Below are 23,946 nucleotides of genomic sequence, written 5' to 3'. Positions count from 1 at the left end.
GGGTTTTATCAGTTTGAACGCATGCCCCAAGGGATTTCTGGAGCACCTGCCACATTTCAACGTCTTATGGAGAAAGTTGTGGGAGACATGAATTTACTGCAAGTGTTAGTTTATTTGGATGACCTGATTGTGTTTGGAAGAACCTTGGAGGAGCATGAAGAAAGACTTCTTAAAGTGCTTGATAGGTTAGAGGATTATGGTTTGAAGCTTTCAATTGACAAATGCCATTTCTGCAGGACCTCAGTGAAGTATGTGGGTCACATCGTGTCCCAAGAGGGTGTGAGTACTGATCCCGATAAAATAGAAGCCCTCACTACATGGCCATGTCCAAGTAACTACAGAGAACTCAAGACCTTTCTTGGGTTTAGTGGCTACTACCGCAGATTTTTGAAAAACTATGCTACGATTGTAAAACCTCTGAATGATCTTACCAGGGGATACCAGTCCAGCAGGAACAAATCTAAGACCAAGAATAAGGGGAGGTCCCCAAAGCCTCCTGTGCAGAGACACTATGGCCCCTTCAAACCATTTGGGCCATGGTGGGATGAGAGATGTGAAAGGGCTTTTCGAGAAATCATTACTTGCCTAACTCATGCTCCGGTCCTAGTCTTTGCTGACCCAAGCAAGCCATTTATCCTGCATACTGATGCCAGTTTGGAGGGTCTGGGAGCAGTACTGTACCAGGAAGTGGAAGGAAGACGTAAACCTGTAGCCTTTGCCAGCCGAGGACTGTCTGATAGTGAAACTCGCTATCCCACCCACAAGCTGGAGTTCTTGGCCTTGAAATGGGCCATCACTGAGAAATTTCGAGACTACTTATATGGTGCTCAGTTCCAGGTGTGGACAGACAACAACCCACTGACCTATGTGTTAACAAGTGCTAAGCTGGATGCTACAGGGCAAAGATGGGTGGCCGCTTTGGCTAGCTATGACTTCAGCATTCAATACCGATCAGGGAGAAGCAATGTAGATGCAGATGCATTGTCCAGGCATCCACAGGCACCAGGAGTTGCTGTGATACCCACAGATGGAGTGAGGTCTATTTCCAGTGTGAGTTGCCGGGAGCCAGAGTCCCATGAGAGTCTTCATGGATGTGCCGCAGAAGCTTTGGGCCTGCCCCCTGAATGCGTGCCTTCTGCTTCAGTGAACTATATTGCGTTGGACCAATCTCCTTTGCCCATGCTCAATGCGGCTGACTGGCAGGAAGCCCAGCTGCAAGATATTGACATTTGTGATACACTACTTGCCAAAAGGGAGGGGCGAAGCCCAGCTGTGGTTGTCCCACCTAACCCGGAGGGTAAACTACTATTGAGAGAATGGACCAAACTAAAACTGATTCAGGGAGTGCTACACCGAGTGACCACAGACCCTTTACACAAGCAACGAGCACAGCTAGTGCTGCCAAAAGAGTACAGAGCCCTGACCATGAGGGCCCTGCATGATGACTTTGGACATTTAGGGATGGAGAGGACCCTGGAACTTATTCGTAGTAGGTTCTATTGGCCTCGGATGGCTGAAGATGTTCGCAGGAAATGTGAGACCTGCGCTCGATGTGTTCAAAGGAAAACTCTGCCCACGAGGGCTGCATATCTGAAGAACATCACCAGCAACAAACCTCTGGAGCTGGTATGCATTGATTTCTTGTCTTTAGCAGTAGACAAGAGGAATATTGGGAACATTCTAGTAGTGACTGACCATTATACGCGATATGCGCAGGCATATCCCACACGTGATCAGAGGGCCACCACTGTTGCTCGAGTACTGTGGGAGAAATATTTCTCAGTTTATGGATTTCCAGCCCGGATACACTCGGATCAGGGGCGGGACTTTGAGAGTCATCTTCTGAAGGAGGTGCTGAGGATAGCGGGAATTAAAAAGTCTAGGACAACGCCTCATCACCCGCAAGGTGATCCTCAGCCAGAGAGGTTCAACTGAACCCTATTAGATATGTTGGGGACTTTGCGGCCAGAGCAGAAGGCAACCTGGAGCCAACATGTCGCATTTCTGGTGCACGCCTTACAATGCCACAAAGAATGATGCTACAGGAGTCACCCCATATCTCTTAATGTTTGGGCGAGAACCAAGATTACCCATAGACCTGTGCTTTGGTGTATCAGAGGATGGAGATAGCTATGAAACTCATCAGCAATATGTATCCCGACTAAGAGAAAAGCTGCGGGATGCTTATCACTTAGCTACATCTGCTGCTCGGAAGAATGCAGACCGCAACAAACAGCGATATGATGCTAGGGTACGTTTACAAGAGCTTCAGCTGGGGGACAGAGTCCTGCTGCGAAATTTGGGTATTGCTGGCAAACACAAGATAGCTGACAGATGGAAGGCAATACCTTATTTGGTGATGGAAAAGCTAGAAGACCTGCTGTTCTACAAGATCAAACCTGAAGAGGGTCCAGGGCAGACAAAGACAGTGCATAGAAACCTTTTGCTCCCTGTGGGAGAACTGGTAGGCACCCCTTATGAGATGGGCCACAACAAGGCAACCGGGCAGAACGAAGATGCTGGACCAAAGCTGCCCTCCAACGTGGACAGCCAGCCCCCTGCAACTAACCTACCCCCATGCAGCACATCCGAGAGTGAGTCTGAGGAGGAAGACACAACCATGGTGTATCCTGGGATGGAGACAAGATTTCAGTCCCGATCAGCTGAATCAATAGAGAGCTCCTCCTCTTCTGCCCTAAACCCCATGGCAGAAGTATTTAGGCCCATTCCTGACACCCCTGAGCCACTGGTGGGACCCCCATGTGATGACACACACAGGTTATTGGACAGTGGAGACATACAGGTGGAGGATGTCCTGGGCACTTGGACCCTCCACTGTTAGAACTAGAAATGCAGGGGCCTATGCCAGTAGCCAAGGGACCCTCAAAGGAAACCACTCCATCTGTCGTTCAAGAGGCTGTCCCCCCCACCACGGCAACAGAGATTCTCAATAGACGAGACAAGGTAATAAGGCCAGTAAAACGGTTGACTTATGATGCACCTGGGATGACTAGTGAGGAACCAATATGTTTAGCACACAGGCTTGTGGAAGCTAAAGTGGGCTATCTGAGGCCCTTTGGAGGGAACCAGTGAGTTGGTATAATAGGGAGTGTGATTTGTCGGGACGACAAATTTTCGGCTCAGGGGAGGATGTAAGCAGAGTCAGGATGAGCTCTACCCTGACATCTGGTGGTGAATTATGGCGAGTGTGGAAAAGAATTCCAGGGGCTGATCTTGTTTGCATAGGCACACCCACTCGCCTGGCATGAAACAACAGCAACTCAAAGTGGTTACTTTGGCTGGTGTGGGATCCCCAGTTTTCTATGTTATTGGGGCAGGAAGAATAAAGTTTTGTTACCCTGATTCTGTGAATCAAGGCCAATGGAACTGCTGTATGACAGAAGGACTGAGTGAGTCCTTCACCATTACCTAAATAGCACTTACTTGACAAGAGGCATAGGTTACAAAACCCAGTGAATAGAGAGAGGATGGGGACAGGTATTTGTACCTGATAGTATGGGCCCTCTCTGAGGGTTTGAAACACCAATTGCACTACCTCCTCTTTCCACTGTTGAATGTTAAAGCTAACTTTGATTCCATTAGGAGTCTAGTTACAGGCTGCTGAGCTGAATTCACTTTGGGCCAATGGTGCACTAGCACTGGGGCTTCCCTACTATGAGCTGAAATTGCTAAGAGCTGAAATCACAAAAGAGCTAAAGTTATTAAGAGCTGAGGCTGTGTTAACTAGTGGGGGAGCCTGAAACTATATTGCTAAGCGGCTGGCAGAGCAGCTAGCAGAGTGGAGGGGGGCGGTTGGAGCGGAGCTGAGCGACTCACAGGTCGGTGAGCAGGGCGGAGCAGCTGCCAGAGCAGTTTGTGGGATGGCGGGAGCGGCTCACGGGACAGCTGGTGGAGTGGAGCGGCTCGTGGTGAAGGCTGCGGCGGAACCCCACAGAGAGGCAGCCGGTCGACCTCGGATCATGTAAGGTGCCCCTTAACACCCTGCGTGCCCCCCCCCTTGAACTCTGGGGCTACACTGACCAGGGACAGAGACTTTGGGGGGTTGTTGGACTTTTGGGACTTTGGTGATTCTTGGGTTGCTAGTTTCAAGAACCAACGGGAAAGGACACAGCCCAATTTGCTGGGGTGGGTTTTTTGCTCATGGTTTGTATTATGAATCCTGTTTGTGGTGTTTTTCCAATTTAATGCTGATGTCGTTTACCTCATGTTATTAAACATTTTCTGTTACACTCAGACTCCGTGCTTGCGAGAGGGGAAGTATTGCCTCTTAGAGGCACCCAGGGGGTGGTATGTAATTGTCCCAGGTCACAGGGTGGGGGCTCGAGCCAGTTTTGCATTGCGTTATTGAAACGGAACCCCTAGATACAGAACCCGGCCCTTGTTGCTGCCAACTTAGATGGGCAGAAGGGTTACACTGGTAAGGAAATGTCTTGACCAGTGTGGAACTGGGAGACGACCTTGGGCAGAAAAGCCAGGTATGGATGCAGATGGACCTTGTCCTTATAGAAGACCGTATAGGGCTACTCGGACATGAGTGTCCTGATCTCGGACACCCTACAGGCCAAAGTTATAGCAACCAAGAAGGGGACCTTCCAGGAGAGAAGCAGGAGGGGGCAGGAAGCCAAGGGTTCGAAGGGGAGACCCATGAGCCTCGACAGCACAAGATTCAGGTCACAAAGGAGGACTGGGTCCTGGAGATGTGGGTTAAGGCACTCCAAACTTTTCAGGAACTGCACTGTCATGAGATCTGCGAAGACCAACCGGCCTTGAAATGGAGGGTGGAATGCCGAAATGGCCGCCTGGTGTACCTTGATCAAAGATAGTGACAGGCCCTGGAGCTTAAGGTGCAGTAAATAGTCCAGGATGTCCTGCAGCGAGGCCTCTTCCACACAAATATATCAGTCTGAGGCCCAAAACATGAACCGCTTCCACTTTGCCACTTAGATAGCCCTGGTGGAAGGTTTCCTGTTGCCCAGCAGGACCTGTTGGAAACCAGCGGAGCACTCCCGTTCATCCATATTTAGCCACACAGCAGCCAAGCTGTCAAGTGCAGTGATGCCATTTCCGGTGCAGCAGATTACTGTGGTTCTGGGACAGCAGATCCGGCCAGAGAGGTAGCTGCAATGGAGTGACTGCCGAAAGACTCAACAGCATGCCAAACCAGTGTTGACGAGGCCACGCTGGGCAGTGTTCCCTCTAATTTTCCTATTCATGTGCGGAATGAATTTTGTTATGTGCACCAATATGGATTGATGTGTGACACATCACCTTCATATTGGTGCACATAACCAAATAATGTGGTGAGGGTGGGGCCAAGGGTTCGGAGTGTGGGAGGGGGCTCAGGGCTGGGGAAGAGGGTGCAGGGGTGTGATGGCTCCGGCTGGGGGTGTGTGCTTTTGGGTGGGGCCGAGGATGAGAGGTTCAGGGCTGGGGCAGAGGGTTGGGGTGCATAGGGTGAAGGCTCCGTCCGAGAGTGTATGCTTGGGGGATAAGGGGGGGCTGGGGATGAGGGGTTTGGTGTGCAGAAGGGTGCTCTGGGGCTACAGCGGGGAGAGAGGACTCCCCCCAGCTGCAGCAGGACTTGGGCTGGTGGGGAGAGGTGCCTCTCCCCGCCGCACCAGCTCCGGGGCTGGAGCCGCGGGATAGGCACCCCAGCCGCAGCAGGTCCGGGGCTGAGTTGGGGCTGCGGGAGGGGCACCCTATAGGCACCAATTCCATGGGTGCTCCAGTGCTGGAGCACTCACAGAGAAATATTAGCGGGTGATGCTCAGTAGCACGCACCAGCAGCCAAGCTCCTCCTGCCCTCCAGCGCCTCACCTGCTGGTGGCCCCGCTGACCAGCTCCTCCCCCGCCCTCCCAGCGCCTCCTACCCACCGCAAATAGATGTTTCGTGGCATGTAGGAAGCTACAGGAGGGAGGGGGAGAAGCAGGACCGGGTGCGCTCAGGAAAGGAGGGGGGAAGAGGCAGGAGCGGGGACATGGAGGAAGGGGTTCAGTGGGGCAGGGCTTGGGGCGGAAGGGGGGGGTTGAGCATCCCCCGACTATGGGGGAAGTTGGCGCCTATGGCGCACCCCTCCCCCGGCAAGATGGCTGGGCAGGTTCCACAAGCGCCTGTGTGGCGCTAAATAGGCTGCTGTGCAGCCGCATGGCTTACAGGGAATTTAGATGCTGGGGCTATGAGGATAACCGAGGCATTGTCTTGCTTCACCTTTATCAGGACCTTGTGGATCAACAGAATCAGCAGGAAGGCGTACATCAGCGCTCCCAGCCATGGAACCAGGAAGGCATCTGACAGGGAGCCCTTGTCCCTGCCCTGCAGAGAACAGAACACCTGAAACTTTCTGTTCTGCCTGGAAGCAAACAGGTGCACCTGGGGAGTCCCCCACCTGCAGAAGATTAGGCTGACCACCTCCGGATGAAGCGACCATTTGTGGCGAGACAAAAAGTTCCTGCTGAGGTGATCTGCCAGGACATTCCTGGTTCCCGGCAGGTGGGCGGCTACCAGATGAACGTCATGCCACACACAAAAGTCCCAGAGGCTGAGCGTCTCCTAACAAAGGGCTAAAGACCTGGTGCTGTTCTACCTGTTGATGTAAAACATTGCGGCTGTATTGTCCGTCAGGACCTGCACCACCCTGCCGTTCAGGTAGGGCAAGAACGCCAGGCAGGCCAGGTGAACTGCTCTGAGTTCCCTGACATTGATATGAAGGGCCAGATGGTTGTGGAGCCAGCGGCCCTGGGTGCTGAGCTTGCCCAGATGAACTGGAAGTGGCGTCCAGCTACTATGAAACGCAGGAAACGCCTGTGCCCTGGGAATATGGAGACATGAAAGTAAGCGTCCTTTAAGTCGAGATCAGCATACCAGTCCCCTGGATCCAGGGAAGGAATGATAGAGACCAAGGAGACCATGCGGAACTTCAATTTCTTGAGAGACTTGTTGAGGCCACGCAAGTCCAGGATGGGTCTGAGGCCCCCTTTTGCCTTCAGGATTAGGAAGTAGCAGGAGTAGAATCCTCTTCCTTCCATGTCCTGAGGAATCTCCTCCACAGCCCCCAAGCCCAGGAGCGTCTCGACCTCCTGAACAAAGAGTTTCTCCTGAAGAGGGACAGGAAAGTGGGGGCAGGATGGAGGGGCAGCCTCGTATTGCAGGGTATAGCCCCAAGCTACTATGTCCAGAACCCAGTGGTCTGCCGTAACCCGCAACCAGGCTGAGTGGTAGAGAGAGGGGCGGTTGAGGAAAAGGTGGGTAGGATCCGGTTGACTGACAGGGGCATTGCTCTCGGGCGCACCTTCAAAATGATCACTTCAGGCCCCCTAGGTGTTTGGCAGGTCCGGACTAGGCTGGCGAGTGGGAGGAAGAAGGGTGACGATGACTAAAACCAGCGTCCCTTCTCCTTGTAGATCACTGATGGGATCTTGCCAGGGTCTTGGCGGCGGTGGTGGCTGAAAGGGCTTCCTGGCTGATTGCGGCATGTGCGTGCCTAACGAGCGAAGGGTAGCCCCAGTGTCCTTCAACTCATGCAGCCTAGCATCTGTTTGATTGGAGAACAGACCAACTCTGTCAAAAGGGAAGTTCTGGAATGGGGCCTGCATCTCCTGGGAGAGGTCCGCCGTTTGGAGCCAGGAGCTGCATCACATGACCACCACCGATGCGACCACCCTTCCTGTCGAGTCTGCCGTGTCCCATGCCATCTGCAGGGAACATCTGGCCGCCACAGTACCCTCCTCCATTAGGGTGCCAAACTCTTGGGCCAGATCCTGAGGGAGGGATTCCTGGAACTTCTTAAGACTGTCCCAGAGATTAAAATTTTACTGGCCCAGCAGGGCCTGATGGTTCGCCACCTGGAATTGCAGGTTGGCGATCAAATAATTTTTTCTCCCAAACAAATTGAGTTTTTTGGCCTCTTTGTTTTCGGGAGTTGAGGCAGTGGAAACCTGCTTGTCCTCATTGGCTGCAGACAAAACCCAGGGTGGGTGGGTATAAAGGTATTCACCTTTGGCTGGCACAAAGTACTTTTTCTCAGCCCATTTCGAGGTGGGAGGGATGGAGGAGGGGGTCTGCCACAGGGTCTTGGCTATCTTGAGGACCCCGTCATGTACAGGCAGGGTGACCTGGGTGGGTATAGAGACCAAGAGGACATTGAAGAGGGTGTCCTCCCTGCTCTGCCTTCTCCTGAAGCCCAAAGTTGTCGGCCACGCGCTGGAAAAGGGCTTGAGACTCCTTAAAGTCATCTGTCAAGCTAGCTCTGGAAGGTTCTGCGACTGCCTCCGCGACTGTTCCAGGAATGACGAGGAAGACTGGACCACTGGTGGAGGTACCGGAGTCTCGATCACTGGCAGAGAAGGAGGCTTAGGGGTGGGCACAGGTTCCTCCGCGCCGACCTCAGAATAGGCTTTTGGTACCGGGCCCGGCACCAGTCGAGCCAGCAACCGATGCTCCGCTGCGGCCACCGAGGAGTACTGTGAAGGAGGCATCGTCACCCTGATATGCCCCACGCGCTCCAATATGGCCAGTGCGTTGGCCACTGGCTGTGCTGCCACTGTGGTGCCGTAGATGAGGAAGCGGGCTCCGGGGCCCAATGATGCTGATGGGACCTGGGCGATGGGCTGAACTGGCCCTCTGTACAGGAGGAACCACCTGCTGGTGACCAGGGAGGAGCTGTCGATGCCTACGTTTGCTTACTGGTCGTGGTTACCGGCAACCATGGACCAGGAGTTATTGACCGGTGACTGTACCGGGGAGAGCAGCACCAGGGAGATCGGAGCCTGGGAGACCGTAGCTGGGGAACGTTCTCACTGCACTGGCAATCGGGACCGATGCCTAGAGGACGACTGACAAGAGAGTGAGCGGAGAAACTGCTAGCTCTTGCTAAGCAAGAAAGGCGCTCCGACTGACCACCATGGGCGGTAAGAAGGAACTGAGAGGGCATAAGGTCGGTGGTGCCTGATATGCCACAGCATGAGTGTGGAACTCCAGAGGGTGCGACAGGCGGCCCTATGGGTACCGCTAAGGCAAAAATTTCCGACGGCTACGCACATGGGCGCGCCCACTCCTAGAATGGAATCGACATGAGCAAGCACTCGAAGAAGAACATAGCTACAGGCACTATGATGAAGTGTTCCATTATCAGAACTGCATCACCAGCTCATCCCAAAAGTGAGAACTTGCAGAGGCCACTTGAAGATTCTGCTGATACTGAAGCTCAATGTTCGGAAACTAGCATATATAAGTTGGGATAAAAATTACTCCCCCTTTCTTTATCACTAGGTCTCTTACAAAAATGACTGTTGTCTCATAGGAAGCAACTCAATACTTTCACGTCTAAGAGATACAGAGTATATCTAAGTCATCATACACAAAGCACAAGACGTAATAGTGCAGCTTTATGCAAAAAGCAAGAATCATCCATTAACAAGCTCAGAAAAAAGTTAATGATTTTATGCTGCGGTGTGGAAAAATTCAAATTAATCTAAAGAAAACGTCATTAATATAATAGAAGAACATTTAAGAATTAATGTAACAGAAGAAGCCATTGACTTTTATAATAGAGAATCCCTTTTGTAAAATATTTGTAAGCATCTATAATTAAATAGAATTTTGCATTTCTAAGAAAAAACAACAAGAAGCATTACCATTCATGGGGAAAAATATAATTCATAAGTACCTTTAATGATGCCTCCAGTATATACAAACTGAGGAAATAGTAGTTACAGATTTTTAGTTCTCTAATATATGTTTCATCTAGATGTGTTATAAAATCCATTAGAATGGGAAATAAATTCAATAATATTATAATGTTACTTGTGTACTCAAATTCATCCATAAATACAATATGGTGACACAGCTTCAGAATCTTGTTCCTGGAAAAAAAAAGTTGAGAAAAATATTTAAAAATTTTTTTATTATAACATTAATTTTGTTTTGTCTAAAAAAGGTGAATATGGATTTTCTATATATTTAAGCAAGAAACTGATTGAAACAATAGTACACCAATTAGTTGATATTCTAGTAATAAGTATGTAATTTAACAATAACTATTAATAATAGTTAATTGTAATTAATAATTACAAATTTTCTAAGTAACAGTTTATGTAAATTAAGCTATTATATACTAATGAAATATATAAGGCATTGTTCACCCCAAAAAATGGTTATTTACCATTGCAGTAATGTTTTTCAAGATGCATAGTGCACACGTACATTCCACTTCGATATACATGCTTCCAAAGCACTCGAGTCAGAAACTTTTGCCACCAGAACCGTTCAGACTGTGCATGTGCCCTTAATGTCCTTGTGCAAAGGGCATAAAGGGCTGAGCCGCCCCAACTCCTCAGTTCCTTCACATTGCAAAATTACCATACTTCTGAAGTAGGGGGGAAGTAGAGAGGGTCGGGAAATGTATATATGCACAATACATCTTGAGGAACAACAGTTACTGTACAGGTGAGTAATGGTTTTTTCCTCCTTCAAGAGATTATGCATATATACATTCTATTCCAGGTGACTCATCAACAGTTAACTTGTAAGTAGTGGGCTTTCTGAATTGAACAACAAAGTACCAACATGCCAAAGTCTGCATCAGCACAAGAAGCCTGAGTGATGGCATAATGCTTACAGAAAGTCTGTACAGATGACCACATCACAGAGTTGCAGATGTCTATAATGGGTATGTTCCTTAAATGGCTAATGAAATAGATTAAGCTCTTGTTCAATGAGCAGTTATGTAAGATCATAACAGTATTCTATGCATGAAAATATTCTGTGGGACAATCTCTGAGCTGAGAATGATTGCCCTTTACCCTTTCAATGTATGCTACAAAGAGCCTTGGAGACACTCTGAAAAGTTTAGTTTGAAGAATATAAAATTATGAGGTCCTATGTACATCAAAGATATGCAGTTTTTCTTCCCCCTTGTTAGGGTGTGGCTTAGGAAAAACTGCAGGCAACTGAATGGTTAGGTTTAAATGAAAGGCTGACTCACTTTTGGACAGGGTCTCAACAAGACACTGTCCTTGCGAAAATGGTGAATGGAAGTCAGCTAAGAATGCTTGTAACTCAGATACCCTCTTAGCCAATGTAATTGCTACTACAAATGCCATTTTCATAGAAAGGACCAATAAAAAGAAAGTTGCCATTTGCTCAAAATGAGACCCCCCCATTGCCCCTGATAGTACCAGGTTTAGCTCCCAAGGGATCACTGATGGGGGGATACACCCAAATGAGAACTTTAAGGATCACCACCACCATCAGATGCGAGAAAACTGAGGAACCTTGAGTAGGCTGTAGCGATGTGAAAGGCTGAAACACAGCCAAATTAACTATGATCAAGCTAATGGAGAGCCCTGTAGATTTCAGTTTAGCAACTATTCCTAAATGCACCAAATTTTGATGTAAGCAGCAGAGAGATGATGAGACACAGTTGAAAACATCTTCCTCTTTGCTAAATATGTATCTTTTGTGGAATCTTTTCTACCACTAATCAGGAAGGCTTGGACCGCTGTGAACAGTCTCTCTGTAGATTTTAACAATTGACCACCCAGGCTGTAAGATGCAAGCTTTGTATGTCTGGATGCAGAGCTCAGCCTTGATCTTGAGACAGTGGACCTTCAACCAGATGCAGAGTGATTGGTATTTGGACAATGCAGATAGGTGTACCAGTACTGCCTTGGCCAAGCTGGTGCTATCCGAAGTAACATTTTGTGATTTTGTTTCTTTTTCCTCATCACCATTGAAATCAACGGAACAGGAGAGAAGGCATAATGAAGCTATTTCAGCCAGGAGATGAGATATGCACTGTGACCTGCTCTGGAGCAGAATCTCCAGTTCTTCTTGAGATTTGTTGCAAAGATGTACCCCACTTGATAAATATGAATTGTTGTATCTCTGTCTTTAAGCACCACTTGTGATGATAAACAAAGTTCCTACTGAAAGAATCCACTATGGTGTTTCTGATCCCAGGCAGATAAAAGGCCTTCAGCAAAATGTTGTTCTGTATGGAAAAATTCTCTAGATGAATTGCTTCCTGGAACAATCAAATCGACCTGGCTCCACCTTGCCTGTTCAAGTAAAACATAGAGGTGGTTTTATCCATGAGTATCTGATAGCATGACTGTTGACTGTGGCCGGGAATGCTTTGCAGGCAACAGGGACAGCATGCAGCTCCAAAAGGTTGATATGGAGTGACATCTCTTGATTCATCCAGAGAGCCAGAAGTGCTCTCAGATATACCTATGTCATAGAACTGGAAGGGACCCCAAAAGGTCATCAAGCCCAGCCCCCTGCCTGGGTTTAGCAGGCCAATGCTCAAACCACTGAGCTATCCCTCCCCCCAGATGGCCCTAGTGCTTGGTTAAGGAATCTGACTAGTCACTGCTGGTTCGGAAGGAGAGAAGGGAGGTCCTCTGGAGACATTGTGAGGATCAATCCACCAATCCAGAGAGGCAAGTGCTTTTGCAGATATGCAAATCATGCCCAGTGAGTGCCTGATTAGTTGATAAACAGAGTGGAGTCCAGCTTGCATACAGCTGAAGTGGTCTGGCATGCTGAGCCATGTGTGCACAATGCCATGTGCCCAAGAAGTTGAAGGCAGGACAAAGCCATTGCCCTGTGCTCAGCCTTGAGGTTCCTGCACAAGGTGACAATGGTCTCTAGAGCAGTGGTTCTCAAGAGGTTACTCACCCTGTGCAGTAACTGACGTTCTTCGAGATGAGTGTCCCTGTGGGTGCTCCACTCCAGGTGTTGGTGCGTCCCTGCGCCTTTGCTCGGAGATTTTTGTAGCAGTACTCATACCGGCCATGCATGCGCAGAGGCTGCCCCCCGCTGTGAGTCTAGCTTAATAGTACGCATGCATGGCCGGTCTCCTCAGTTCCTTCTCTACAACAGAGGCTACCCCAACTCCGAAGTAGAGGGGAGGAGGGTGGGTAGTGGAGCACTCACAGGGACACTCATCTCGAAGAATGTCAGTTACTGCTCAGGGTGAGTAACCTCCTCTTCTTCGAGAGAGATGTCCCTGTGGGTGCTCCACTCCAGGTGACTTAAAAGCAGTGTGTCTCAAGGAGGTAGGGACTTCGGATCTGATAGGAATGCCATAGATACTACAGCCCTGCCCAAACGCATATCAGAGAGAGGGCCTTGAGTAAGGGCATAGTGTTTAACAAATGTGTGTTCAGAGGACCAAGTGGCTGCTTTACAGAGATCAGCCAGGGGAACTTTGCGTAAGAATGCTACAGAGGCAGCCATAGATCTAGTGGAGTGCGTTCTGATGCCATCTGGAGGTGTCGCCTTCTTAATCTGATAGCACAACCGGATGCACAGAGAAATCCAGTTTGAAAGTCTCTGGGTAGAAATAGGAGTACCTTTGGAACGCTCCGCGATGGAGACAAAAAGTCTAGAAGAGTTTCTAAAAGATTTGATTCTATCCAAACAGAAGGACAAGGCCCTGCGTACATCTAATGTATGCATTGTGGCTTCGAACGAGTTCGCATGTGGTTTCGGAAAAAAGGTTGATAGGTGTATTGGCTCATTAATGTGGAATGACGAATGCACCTTTGGAAGAAATTTGGGGTGTAATCTGAGGGTAACCTTGTCTTTGAAAAATAGCGAATATGGTGGGTCTGCCATAAGAGCTGCTATTTCTCTTGCCCGTCTGGCGGAGGTAATTGCCACTAAAAATGCTGTTTTCATCGAAAGGTGTAAAAGGGAGCACGTGGCTAGGGGTTCAAATGGTTGTTGAGTTAGGCAAGATAGTACTAAATGAAGGTCCCACGGGGTGGTAGGTGGTTTAATGTCTGAGTATAGGGCTTGGAGTCCCTTGAGGAAACGCTTGGTGATAGGATGAGCAAAAACGAAGTATCATCAATTTTGTCATGAAAAGTTGTAATAGCAGCTAAATGGACTCTGATGGAGCTGAAAGAAAGGCCAGATTGCTTAAGGTCCAATAGATAGTCAAGTATGAGCGAGAGAGATACCGACGTGGGACAAAGTTGTTTAGCTGAACACCAATGTGTGAATCGTTTCCACTTTCGTAGATAGGTGGTGCGAGTAGATTGTGTTCTGCTATGTAGGAGCACTCTTTGAACTTGTTCAGAGCAATCTAGTTAGCTTTGGGAGAACCATGTAGGAATCAGGCTTTGAGGTGAAGCATGGACAGGTTGGGGTGGAGAAATCGGCCGTGCTGTTGTGATAGGAGGTTCGGGATGAGAGGCAACGAGATTGGTGGTCGAATTGACATTCTGGTGAGGAACAGAAACCACGGTTGTCTGGGCCACGACGGGGGAAATAGGATCACCTTGGCACGGTATCGGGGGAAACGCATAGAGTAAGTTTCAGTGTCATGGGATCATGAATGCGTCTCCCAGGGAATGTTTGCCCAGTCCCGCTCTGGAGCAAAAGTCAGAACATTGCTTGTTTTTTGCAGTTGCAAAAAGGTCTATGGTTGGGTGACCCCAAATGAGGAATATGTTGTGAATGATTTTCTCATCTAGCTCCCATTCGTGGTCCCAGGGAAAGCGTCTGCTTAGTTCGTCCGCTGTGGTGTCCATCACTCCAGGAAGCTAGGCAGCTGATACCCGGATGTTGTTCGCAATGCACCAATTCCAGAGCTTCATAGCCTCTGTGCAAAGCGAGTGGGATAGAGCTCCTCCCTGCCTGTTTACATAGAACATGTATGCAATGTTGTCTGTCATTACGCGTACATGGTGATTCCTGATTAGTGGAAGAAAGTGACGGCACGCATTGCGAATCTAGGACATTTATGTGCAGAGAGGTCTCAGTTGAAGACCATAGCCCCTGGACTGTGTGGTGAGACATGTGTGCACCCCAGCCTGTCAGAGATGCATCGGTAGTCAGTATGAGGGATGGAGCCTCCTGAAGAAAGGGGACTCCAGAGCAGAAGTTGGAGTGAACTGTCCACCACAGTAGAGAATCTTTGACTCGGAAAGATATGGAGAGAGTCTTGTTTAGAGAGTGCACATTCAGTCTGTAAACCGTGGCCAACCACGCTTGGAAGCACCTCATATAGAGGCATGCATTTTGGATGACAAAAGTGCACGAGGCCATGTGACCTAGTATTTGTAGACAGTCTCGGACAGTCACCAGGGGACTGTTGCGAATTTTTGTGGCCAGTCGGCTTATGGAGTTGAAGCGGTCGGGTGGAAGAGATGCCAATCCCGTCCGGGCGTCGAGGTATGCCCCTATGAACTCCAGATGTTGGGTGGGGCATAATGTGGATTTGTTTTTTTGTTTATTTGCAAGCCTAGAGATAGGAAACAATCGACGGTAAGCCGCGTGGATCGGAGAGCTTCGTCGAATGTTGAAGCTTTGAGGAGGCAATCGTCGAGGTAAGGAAATATTATGACCCCTTGTTTTCTGAGGTAGGCAGTAACTATGGCTAGGATCTTGGAAAAAACACAGGGGGCCGTGGACAGTCCGAAGGGGAGAACCCTGTATTGAAAATGTGTTGAGCCAAGAGTAAAACATAGAAAGCGTCTGTGGGCTGGGTGTATAGTCCCGTGAAAATAGGTGTCCTGTGGGTCGAGGGCTGAAAACCAATCACCCTGCTCCAGCGCTGGGATTATGGTGGTGAGAGTAACCATCTTGAACTTTTGCTTTTTGACAAATTTGTTGAGCCGCCTGAGGTCGAGGTTTGGTTGCCATCCCCCAGTTTTCTTTTCTGTTAAGAAATAATGGGAGTAAAAACCCTTCCCTTTGTGTTGTTCTGGCACAATTTCTACTGCTCCCAGTTGAAGGAGATGTTGCAGTTCTTGGAGGAGTAGTCGCTCGTGAGAGGGATCCCTGAAGAGGGATAGGGAGGGTGGGTGGGTGGGAGGCAAGGAGAGGAAGGGGATGGCGTATCCAATTGTAACTACCTGTATAACCCACTTGTCGGAGGTAATGTTCTGCCATTGGTGGGAGAATGGTCGTAGGCGGTGTCCAAAGATAGGTGTGCTGGCTGAAGTGGGAACGCTGTTTTCTAAACCCTCGACCAAGGCTTCAAATCTGCCTATTAGTTGGAGGGGGTTGAGGCGCCCCCACAGAATTGGGACGACGACGCTGGAATCTTGGTCTCTGGCGTTGTTGTTGTTGTTGCTCCTGTGGTCTATGGCAGTGTTGCGTATATGCGGAGTAGCGTGGATGTTGGTAAGGTTGGTATCTATATTGCCGTCTTCTGGTCGTAGGTGTCTGGAGACCTAAGGACCGGAGGGTTGCCCTTGACTCCTTCATTGAGTGAAGCACGTCGTTCGTGGCAGAAGCAAAAAGTTTTTCACCATCAAAGGGAAGATCTTCAATGGCGCTCTGGACCTCTCGAGGAAAGAAAGAGGAGGAGAGCCATGAACCTCGGCGCATGACCACTGCTGTGGCGGTCGATCTTGCTGCTGTGTTGGCTACATCGAGGGCCGCTTGAAGAGCGGTACGTGATATGATTTGTCCCTCGGAAACCAGAGCTGTGAAAAGACGGTTACTCACCGTTGTAACTGTTGTTCTTCGAGATGTGTTGCTCATATCCATTCCATTAGGTGTGTGCGCGCCGCGTGCACGATCGTCGGAAGATTTTCTACCCTAGCAACACCGGCGGGTCGGCTGTGGAGCCCCCTAGAGTGGCGCCTTCATGGCGCTGAATATATACCCCAGCCGACCCGGCGCCCCCTCAGTTCCTTCTTGCCAGCTACTCCGACAGTGGGGACGGGGGGCGGGTTTGGAATGGATATGAGCAACACATCTCGAAGAACAACAGTTACAACGGTGAGTAACCGTCTTTTCTTCTTCGAGTGCTTGCTCATATCCATTCCATTAGGTGACTCCCAAGCCCAACTTAGGTGGTGGGGTCGGAATGAGACATTGCTGTGTGCAAAACCGCTGACCCGAATGCAGCATCGTCTCTGGACTGCTGCACTAGTGCATAGTGAGCTGTAAACGTGTGGACTGATGACCAAACCGCCGCTCTACAAATGTCCTGTATCGGAACATGTGCCAGGAAAGCAGTCGAGGAGGCTTGGGCCCTCGTGGAGTGAGCGGTGAGGTGCGGTGCTGAGACGCCTGCCAGGTCATAGCAAGTCCGGATGCAAGACGTAATCCAGGAGGATAGGCGTTGTGAGGAGACCGGTGAGCCTTTCATTCGGTCGGCCACTGCAACGAAGAGTTGCGTCGTCTTTCTAAAGTGCTTTGTGCGGTCAATATAGAAGGCCAGGGCCCTTCGTACGTCCAGGGAATGCAAACGTTGATCCTGGCGAGTGGCATGTGGTTTGGGATAAAAGACCGGGAGAAATATGTCCTGGTTGATATGAAATAGAGAAACCACCTTAGGGAGAAAGGCAGGATGTGGACGAAGCTGCACTTTATCCTTATGGAAAACTGTATAAGGGGGCTCGGATGTAAGCGCCCTGAGTTCAGAAACGCGCCTTGCTGAGGTAATGGCTACGAGGAAGGCTGTCTTCCAGGATAGATACAAAAGTGAACAGGTGGCTAGTGGTTCAAATGGAGGACCTGTGAGTCTGGAGAGAACCAGATTAAGGTCCCACGTCGGGACGGGCTGACGCTGTTGTGGGTACGTCCGGTCTAAGCCCTTGAGGAATCTAACGACCATCGGGTTAGAGAATACCGAGGACGCGAATTCCCCTGGGTGAAAGGCTGATATAGCAGCCAGGTGAACTTTGACTGAAGATATCGCCAACCCTTGCTGTTTTAGGGAGAGGAGATATTCCAAAATGAGAGGAATAGGTGCCTGCAATGGGGGCGTGGCTCGTTGTTCGCACCAACATGAGAACCGTTTCCACTTGGCCAGGTACGTGGTCCGTGTTGAGGGCTTCCTACTGCTCAGCAGAATCTGTTGGACAGAGTGCGAGCATTGCCGCTCTGCCTGGGTGAACCATGGAGCAGCCACGCTGTGAGGTGGAGTGATTGCAGGTCGGGGTGACGCAGCCGACCGTGGTCCTGAGAAATGAGATCCGGACATAATGGAAGCGGGATCGGTGTTTGAACCGAGAGTTCCAACAGTGTGGTGTACCAATGTTGTCTCGGCCACGCTGGAGCGATCAGAATTACCTGTGCCTGGTCTCTGCGCAATTTTAGCAGTACCTTGTGGACCAGAGGAAACGGAGGGAAGGCATAAAACAGGTGGCCTTTCCAGGGAAGGAGAAACGCATCCGAGAGGGAGCCCGGAGCTCGACCTTGTAGGGAGCAGAACACGTGGCACTTCCTGTTGTCTCGAGATGCAAACAGGTCTATCTGGGGAAACCCCCACCTCCGGAAGATGGAATGTATGATGTCCGGACGGATAGACCACTCGTGTGTCTGGAAGGACCTGCTGAGTCGGTCCGCTAGAGTGTTCTGGACTCCAGGGAGGAACGATGCCGTGAGATGGATTGAGTGGGCGATGCAGAAGTCCCACAGGCGAATGGCCTCTTGGCATAGAACTGACGAACGTGCTCCTCCTTGCTTGTTGATGTAAAACATGGCCGTGGTGTTGTCGATGAGAACTAACACACAACGGCCACGTAGTTGATTGAGAAATGCCTGGCACGCCAGGCGCACCGCCATCAGCTCCCGAACATTGATGTGCAGGGCTAACTGGGGTGCAGTCCACAGGCCCTGGGTATGGTGTTCGTTGAGATGGGCGCCCCAACCCAGAGATGAAGCGTCTGTGACCAGATGCAGAGAGGGTTGTGGGGCGTGAAATGGCATCCCTTCGCAGACCACATTGTGATCTAGCCACCAGGTGAGGGAGGTCAGGACCGAGTTCGGGACCGTGACCACCATGTTCAGGCTGTCCCGATGTGGACGGTATATTGATGACACCCAGGTCTGGAGTGGGCGAAGCCGAAGTCTGGCATGCCTGGTTACGTACGTGCAGGAAGCCATGTGACCCAGCAGGGTAAGGCACGACCTCACCGTGGTAGTTGGGAAGGCCTGTAGCCCTTGAATGAGGCTCGTGATGGTGCCAAAGCGGTTGTCTGGCAGGATGGCTTGTGCACGTCTGGAGTCTAGAACTGCGCCGATGAAATCTATTCTCTGGGTAGGTTCTAGAGTGGATTTGTCCTTGTTGAGTAGGATGCCCAACTCGTTGAATGTGTGCACTATTCTGTGGACGTGAGCTTGAACTTGCTCTTTGGTGCGACCGCGTACCAGCCAGTCGTCTAGGTACGGGAACACCTGTATCTCCTGCCGACGAAGGTACGCTGCCACGACAGCCATACATTTCGTGAACACTCTTGGGGCCGAGGATAGGCCGAAAGGAAGGACTGCAAATTGGTAGTGCACCGTGTTTACCACGAATCGCAGGAAGCGTCTGTGAGGTGGGTAAATTGAGATGTGAAAGTATGCGTCTTTCATGTCGAGGGCGGCGAACCAGTCTCCAGGATCGAGGGAAGGGATAATGGCCCCCAAAGAGATCATGCGGAACTTCAACTTTACTACGAATTTGTTGAGTCCGCGCAAGTCCAAGATGGGCCGCAGACCTCCTTTGGACTTGGGGATCAGGAAGTAACGGGAATAAAATCCCCTGCCCCTTAACTCTATCGGAACCTCCTCTATGGCCCCCATGGCCAGGAGCGTAGAAACCTCCTGTATAAGAAGTTGCTCGTGAGAAGGGTCCCTGAAGAGGGACGGGGAAGGGGGGTGGGAGGGGGGGATAGAAGAAAACTGGATAGCGTATCCCTTCTCCACCGTGCGGAGGACCCAGCGGTCCGAAGTTATAAGGGACCAAGCACGGTGGAAGTGGGAGAGGCGATCCCGGAAGGAGGGGGCTGGATCCTGGGGGATGACTGGGGCGCCGTCCTCGACCGCACCTTCAAAAGTTCTGCCTGGGGCCTGAAGGTGGTCTAGGTGGCCCTTGGTTTTGGCCGGGTTGAGGGCTGGTCCACCTTCTTCTACCACCTCGCCCTCGCCTCCGGGTCGAGTCCTGTCTCTGACGAGGCGGGGGGGGGGGTAGAAGCGCTGAGGCTGCGGCCTAAATGGTCTGCGCTGAGGGCCCACAACATGCATCCCCAGGGAGCGCATGATTGTTCTCGAGTCCTTGAGGCTCTGCAGGCGAGAGTCCGTCTTGTCCGAGAACAATCCATGTCCCTCAAAGGGCAGATCCTGTAGGGTTTGCTGCAGCTCTGGAGGCAAACCCGAAACTTGAAGCCAGGAGATCCTCCGCATAGCGATACCCGAAGCCAGGGTCCTCGCAGCTGAGTCTGCTATGTCCAAGGAGGCCTGCAAGGAGGTCCGAGCCACCTTCTTACCCTCCTCTACCATGGCTCCAAACTCCTCCCTGGACTCTTGGGGAATCAACTCCTTAAACTTCCCCATAGAGTTCCAGGAGTTAAAATTGTAACGGCTCAGTAGCGCCTGTTGGTTTGCCGCTCTAAGTTGCAGCCCTCCGGCTAAGTAAACCTTACGGCCAAACAAATCGAGCCGCTTAGCCTCTTTTGATTTAGGCGCTGCAGCCTGCTGGCCGTGGCGCTCTCGTGCGTTCACTGATGCCACCACCAGTGAACACGGTTGGGGGTGGGTATACAAGTACCCGTAGTCCTTAGACGGGACAAAGTACTTCCTTTCCACCCCTCTCGCTGTGGGTGGGATAGAGGCAGGAGTTTGCCATATTGTATCCGCATTGGTTTGTATCATGCGGATCAGGGGTAGCGCCACCCTCGATGGGGCATCCGCTCCGAGGATGTTCACGATAGGGTCCTGTACTTCCACTATCTCCTCCGCCTGCAGGTCCATATTACGGGCCATCCTACGCAGGAGATCCTGGTGAGCCCGAAGATCTATCGGAGGGGGACCCGTACATGAAGTGCCCGCCACTGCCTCATCCGGAGAGGAGGAGGAAGATGCCTCCGGTGGTACTGGATCCAAGGGGGGGTCCTGATCCCCCTGCTCTTGGGCCGGAGCATCACCTGTACTTGGGTCTATGGTGTCAGGTGGCGTGGACACGGAAGCCTCCATGCCCCCTGGCGGAGGCCGAGAGATGGTGGATTCTGGGGCCCTTCTAACCGAGTGACCCGAGCGAGAGGTCGATGGTATTGGAGCCCCTTGCTCCTGGTGGTACGCCCATGGGGTCCAAAATGACCAGTGAGATGGTCCATGAGAGTGGTCCTCTGCCATCTCCTGCCAATGGCCCAAGTTCCGTTCCTCGGCTTGCCCTTGAGGGGGGTATGCCGATCTCGACAGGTCCTCCGAGGAGCGAGACACCGATCTTGACGGCCATGGCGGTGCCGAGAGAGATGAAACGATCCCCGTGGGCTGCGGTGCCGCACGGTACCGGTCCGGAGATGATCTATCTCTGCACGGTGCCGGCGAACGGTGCCGGGACCGCGATCGGTGCCGATGACCTCGTCGGTGCCGGGAGCCGGATCTGGACCTCGACGAGGACCTGGAGTATGCCCGGTGCCGGGAGCGGCCTCTCGACGTCGAGCGTCGACCATAGCGGTGCCGAGAACTACGTCTCGACGTTGATCGGTGCCGACGATCATAGCGGTGCCGAGACGTAGAACGGTGCCGCGACGAAGATCTTGGCCGCGAGTACGACCGGTGCCGAGGTGATATTCGGTGCCGGGACTGCGAGCGGCGTGGGGACCTGCTTCTGGACCTGGACCGGTGCCGAGGTTCCAGCCCTTGTGATGGAGGGCGCATCAAGGCAGGTTTCCCCCTTGACTGGACCGGGCAGGTCAACGGTGCCGTCGGTGCCAGTGGTTGAGGCGGTGCCGGCTCCGTGAGAGCTATCAAGTCTCTCGCCGCCACGAAGGTCTCCGGAGTCGACGGGAGTTGTATTACCGCCGGTCTCGGTGGAGACGCTATCTGCACCGGACTCAACGGCCTCGGTGCCGGAGTCGACAGTGCTGGAGGCACCTGTTTCCGGTGCTCCACCGGCGCACTCGGCTCTACCCCCGGCACTGGGGGAGCCGGCGTCTTCGGCACAGAGGTCCCCGTCTTATGGGCTTTTTTATGCCCCGGGGATAATGACCGGCGTCGAGGTGCCTGCTGCGGTGCCGACGAGGTCCGGTGCCGGGGAGGTTTGTCCGACACCGCCCGCGTTGTCGGCATTGCCGGTGCTGCTGGGGTACTGCGCACCGAGGCGCTAGGTGCCGGGGCCTGGCTCGTAGAAGGAGTGTCCGGGCTAAGTGCCGCCTCCATCAGGAGTTGCCGGAGCCGAAAGTCCCGCTCTTTCTTGGTCCTTGGTCTGAAGGCCTTACAGATCTTGCACTTATCTGTTTGGTGGGACTCTCCCAGGCACTTCAGACAGGAGTCGTGCGGGTCGCTCGTGGGCATAGGTTTAGCGCAGGAGGCGCACTGCTTGAAGCCGAGAGCTCTGGGCATGAGCCCGGGCCCGCGGCCGGGGGAGAAAGGGGGCGACGACCCCCTTAGTCCCCTGGACTATTATAACAAATCTAACAACTTTAAAACTATTTAACTATTAAACTACAAACACTAGAACTATAACTATAACTACAACTGCGAATAACTAACTAAGCTAGGAAAAACAACAAGGAGTCTGGTGGCACCTTAAAGACTAACAGATTTATTTGGGCATAAGCTTTCGTGAGTAAAAACCTCACTTCTTCGGGTGCATCCGAAGAAGTGAGGTTTTTACTCACGAAAGCTTATGCCCAAATAAATCTGTTAGTCTTTAAGGTGCCACCAGACTCCTTGTTGTTTTTGTAGATACAGACTAACACGGCTACCCCCTGATACTTAACTAAGCTAGGGAGAGTGGAGAACAGCTATGCCGCGCTCCACAGTTCCAACGACCGTCAGGGGCGGTAAGAAGGAACTGAGGGGGCGCCGGGTCGGCTGGGGTATATATTCAGCGCCATGAAGGCGCCACTCTAGGGGGCTCCACAGCCGACCCGCCGGTGTTGCTAGGGTAGAAAATCTTCCGACGATCGTGCACGCGGCGCGCACACACCTAATGGAATGGATATGAGCAAGCACTCGAAGAAGAATTGTTGTTTTTTTTGTTCTGGGATGTCGTCAATAAAATCCATGAATTTATTATAGTTTCTGTGGTCATATTTTGCAAGAACTGCAGTATAATTAGCTATATGAAATTGTAACGTCAAGGATGCATATACTTTATGACCAAAGAGGTCCAAGCGTTTACTTTCCTTGTTGGCTGGGGTGGAGCGGGAATACTGTTGTTTGGCCCTTTGGTTCGCTGCGTCTACTACTAACGAGTTTGGCGCCAGATGGGTAAAAAGGAATTCAGAGCCCTTAGAAGGGATGAAGTACTTCCGGTCCGCTTGTTTATAGGTAGGTAGGCTTGTAGCTGGAGTCTGCCAGATGGACTTAGCGGGTTCTAAAAGGGCTACGTTGATTGGTAATGCAACCCTAGTGGAAGAAGAGGGCTGTAGGATGTCCGTTAACTCATGCTGTTGTTCAGTGACTTCCTCCAAGTTAATTCTCAAGTCACTGGCAACTCTTTTAAAGAGGTCTTGGAATTTTGCGTAGTCATCCGACGGTGTTGGAGGAGGGGGAAATAAGGCTTCTTCAGGCGTTACCTCCGGCTCTACTGGAATAGGAGAAGGACTTGGTTGATCCTGCAAGTGTGACGGTGCTGCCTGGTGTCTTGTGTCATTGGCAGATTCGTCAGGTGGTGGTGCTAGACCGGTGTTGCGCCTGGTCGAAGTGCAGTAGCACGTGTTCTCGAGGGTACGATGCCCATGGTGCCCAATATTGCCATGGTGGTGGGTAGGGCATAGGTGGTGCCATCCAGGAGTTCACCCCCCAGGGGGCAGGATCCTGAGAATAGGATGAGGTAGTTTTTCTATAACCTCTGTTGACTGGGGTCTGGGGATGGGAGTCTTGATACGGAGAAAAAACCTCCTGTGGGCCAGTTTCCTCCTCACTGGAGGAAGGCTGTTCAGACCCTGACTCAGCCATTGGAGAAAAACAGGCATTCATCAGGGGAGACTGCAGGATAGGTGACACCAACAGATCTCTTGCCT

The 23,946-nt window shown here is 51.3% G+C and overlaps 1 protein-coding gene across 1 annotated transcript in view; it reads right to left on the bottom strand.

Moving 5' to 3' along the window:
- Positions 1-23,946, bottom strand: part of LOC128836108 (sodium/hydrogen exchanger 10-like) — a 234,686-nt gene that overhangs the window by 88,844 nt on the left and 121,896 nt on the right. Inside the window, exon 15 of the mRNA XM_054026125.1 lies at positions 9,687-9,882. Within this exon, the coding sequence (XP_053882100.1) occupies positions 9,687-9,882 (196 nt within the window). The remainder of the gene's footprint in view (positions 1-9,686; positions 9,883-23,946) is intronic.

The sequence above is a fragment of the Malaclemys terrapin genome, chromosome 4, assembly GCF_027887155.1.
Source record: "Malaclemys terrapin pileata isolate rMalTer1 chromosome 4, rMalTer1.hap1, whole genome shotgun sequence".
In the NCBI taxonomy this organism is placed as follows: domain Eukaryota; kingdom Metazoa; phylum Chordata; order Testudines; family Emydidae; genus Malaclemys; species Malaclemys terrapin.
Note: the sequence above shows the minus strand (reverse complement) of the source record. Positions and strands in the feature narration are given on the sequence as shown.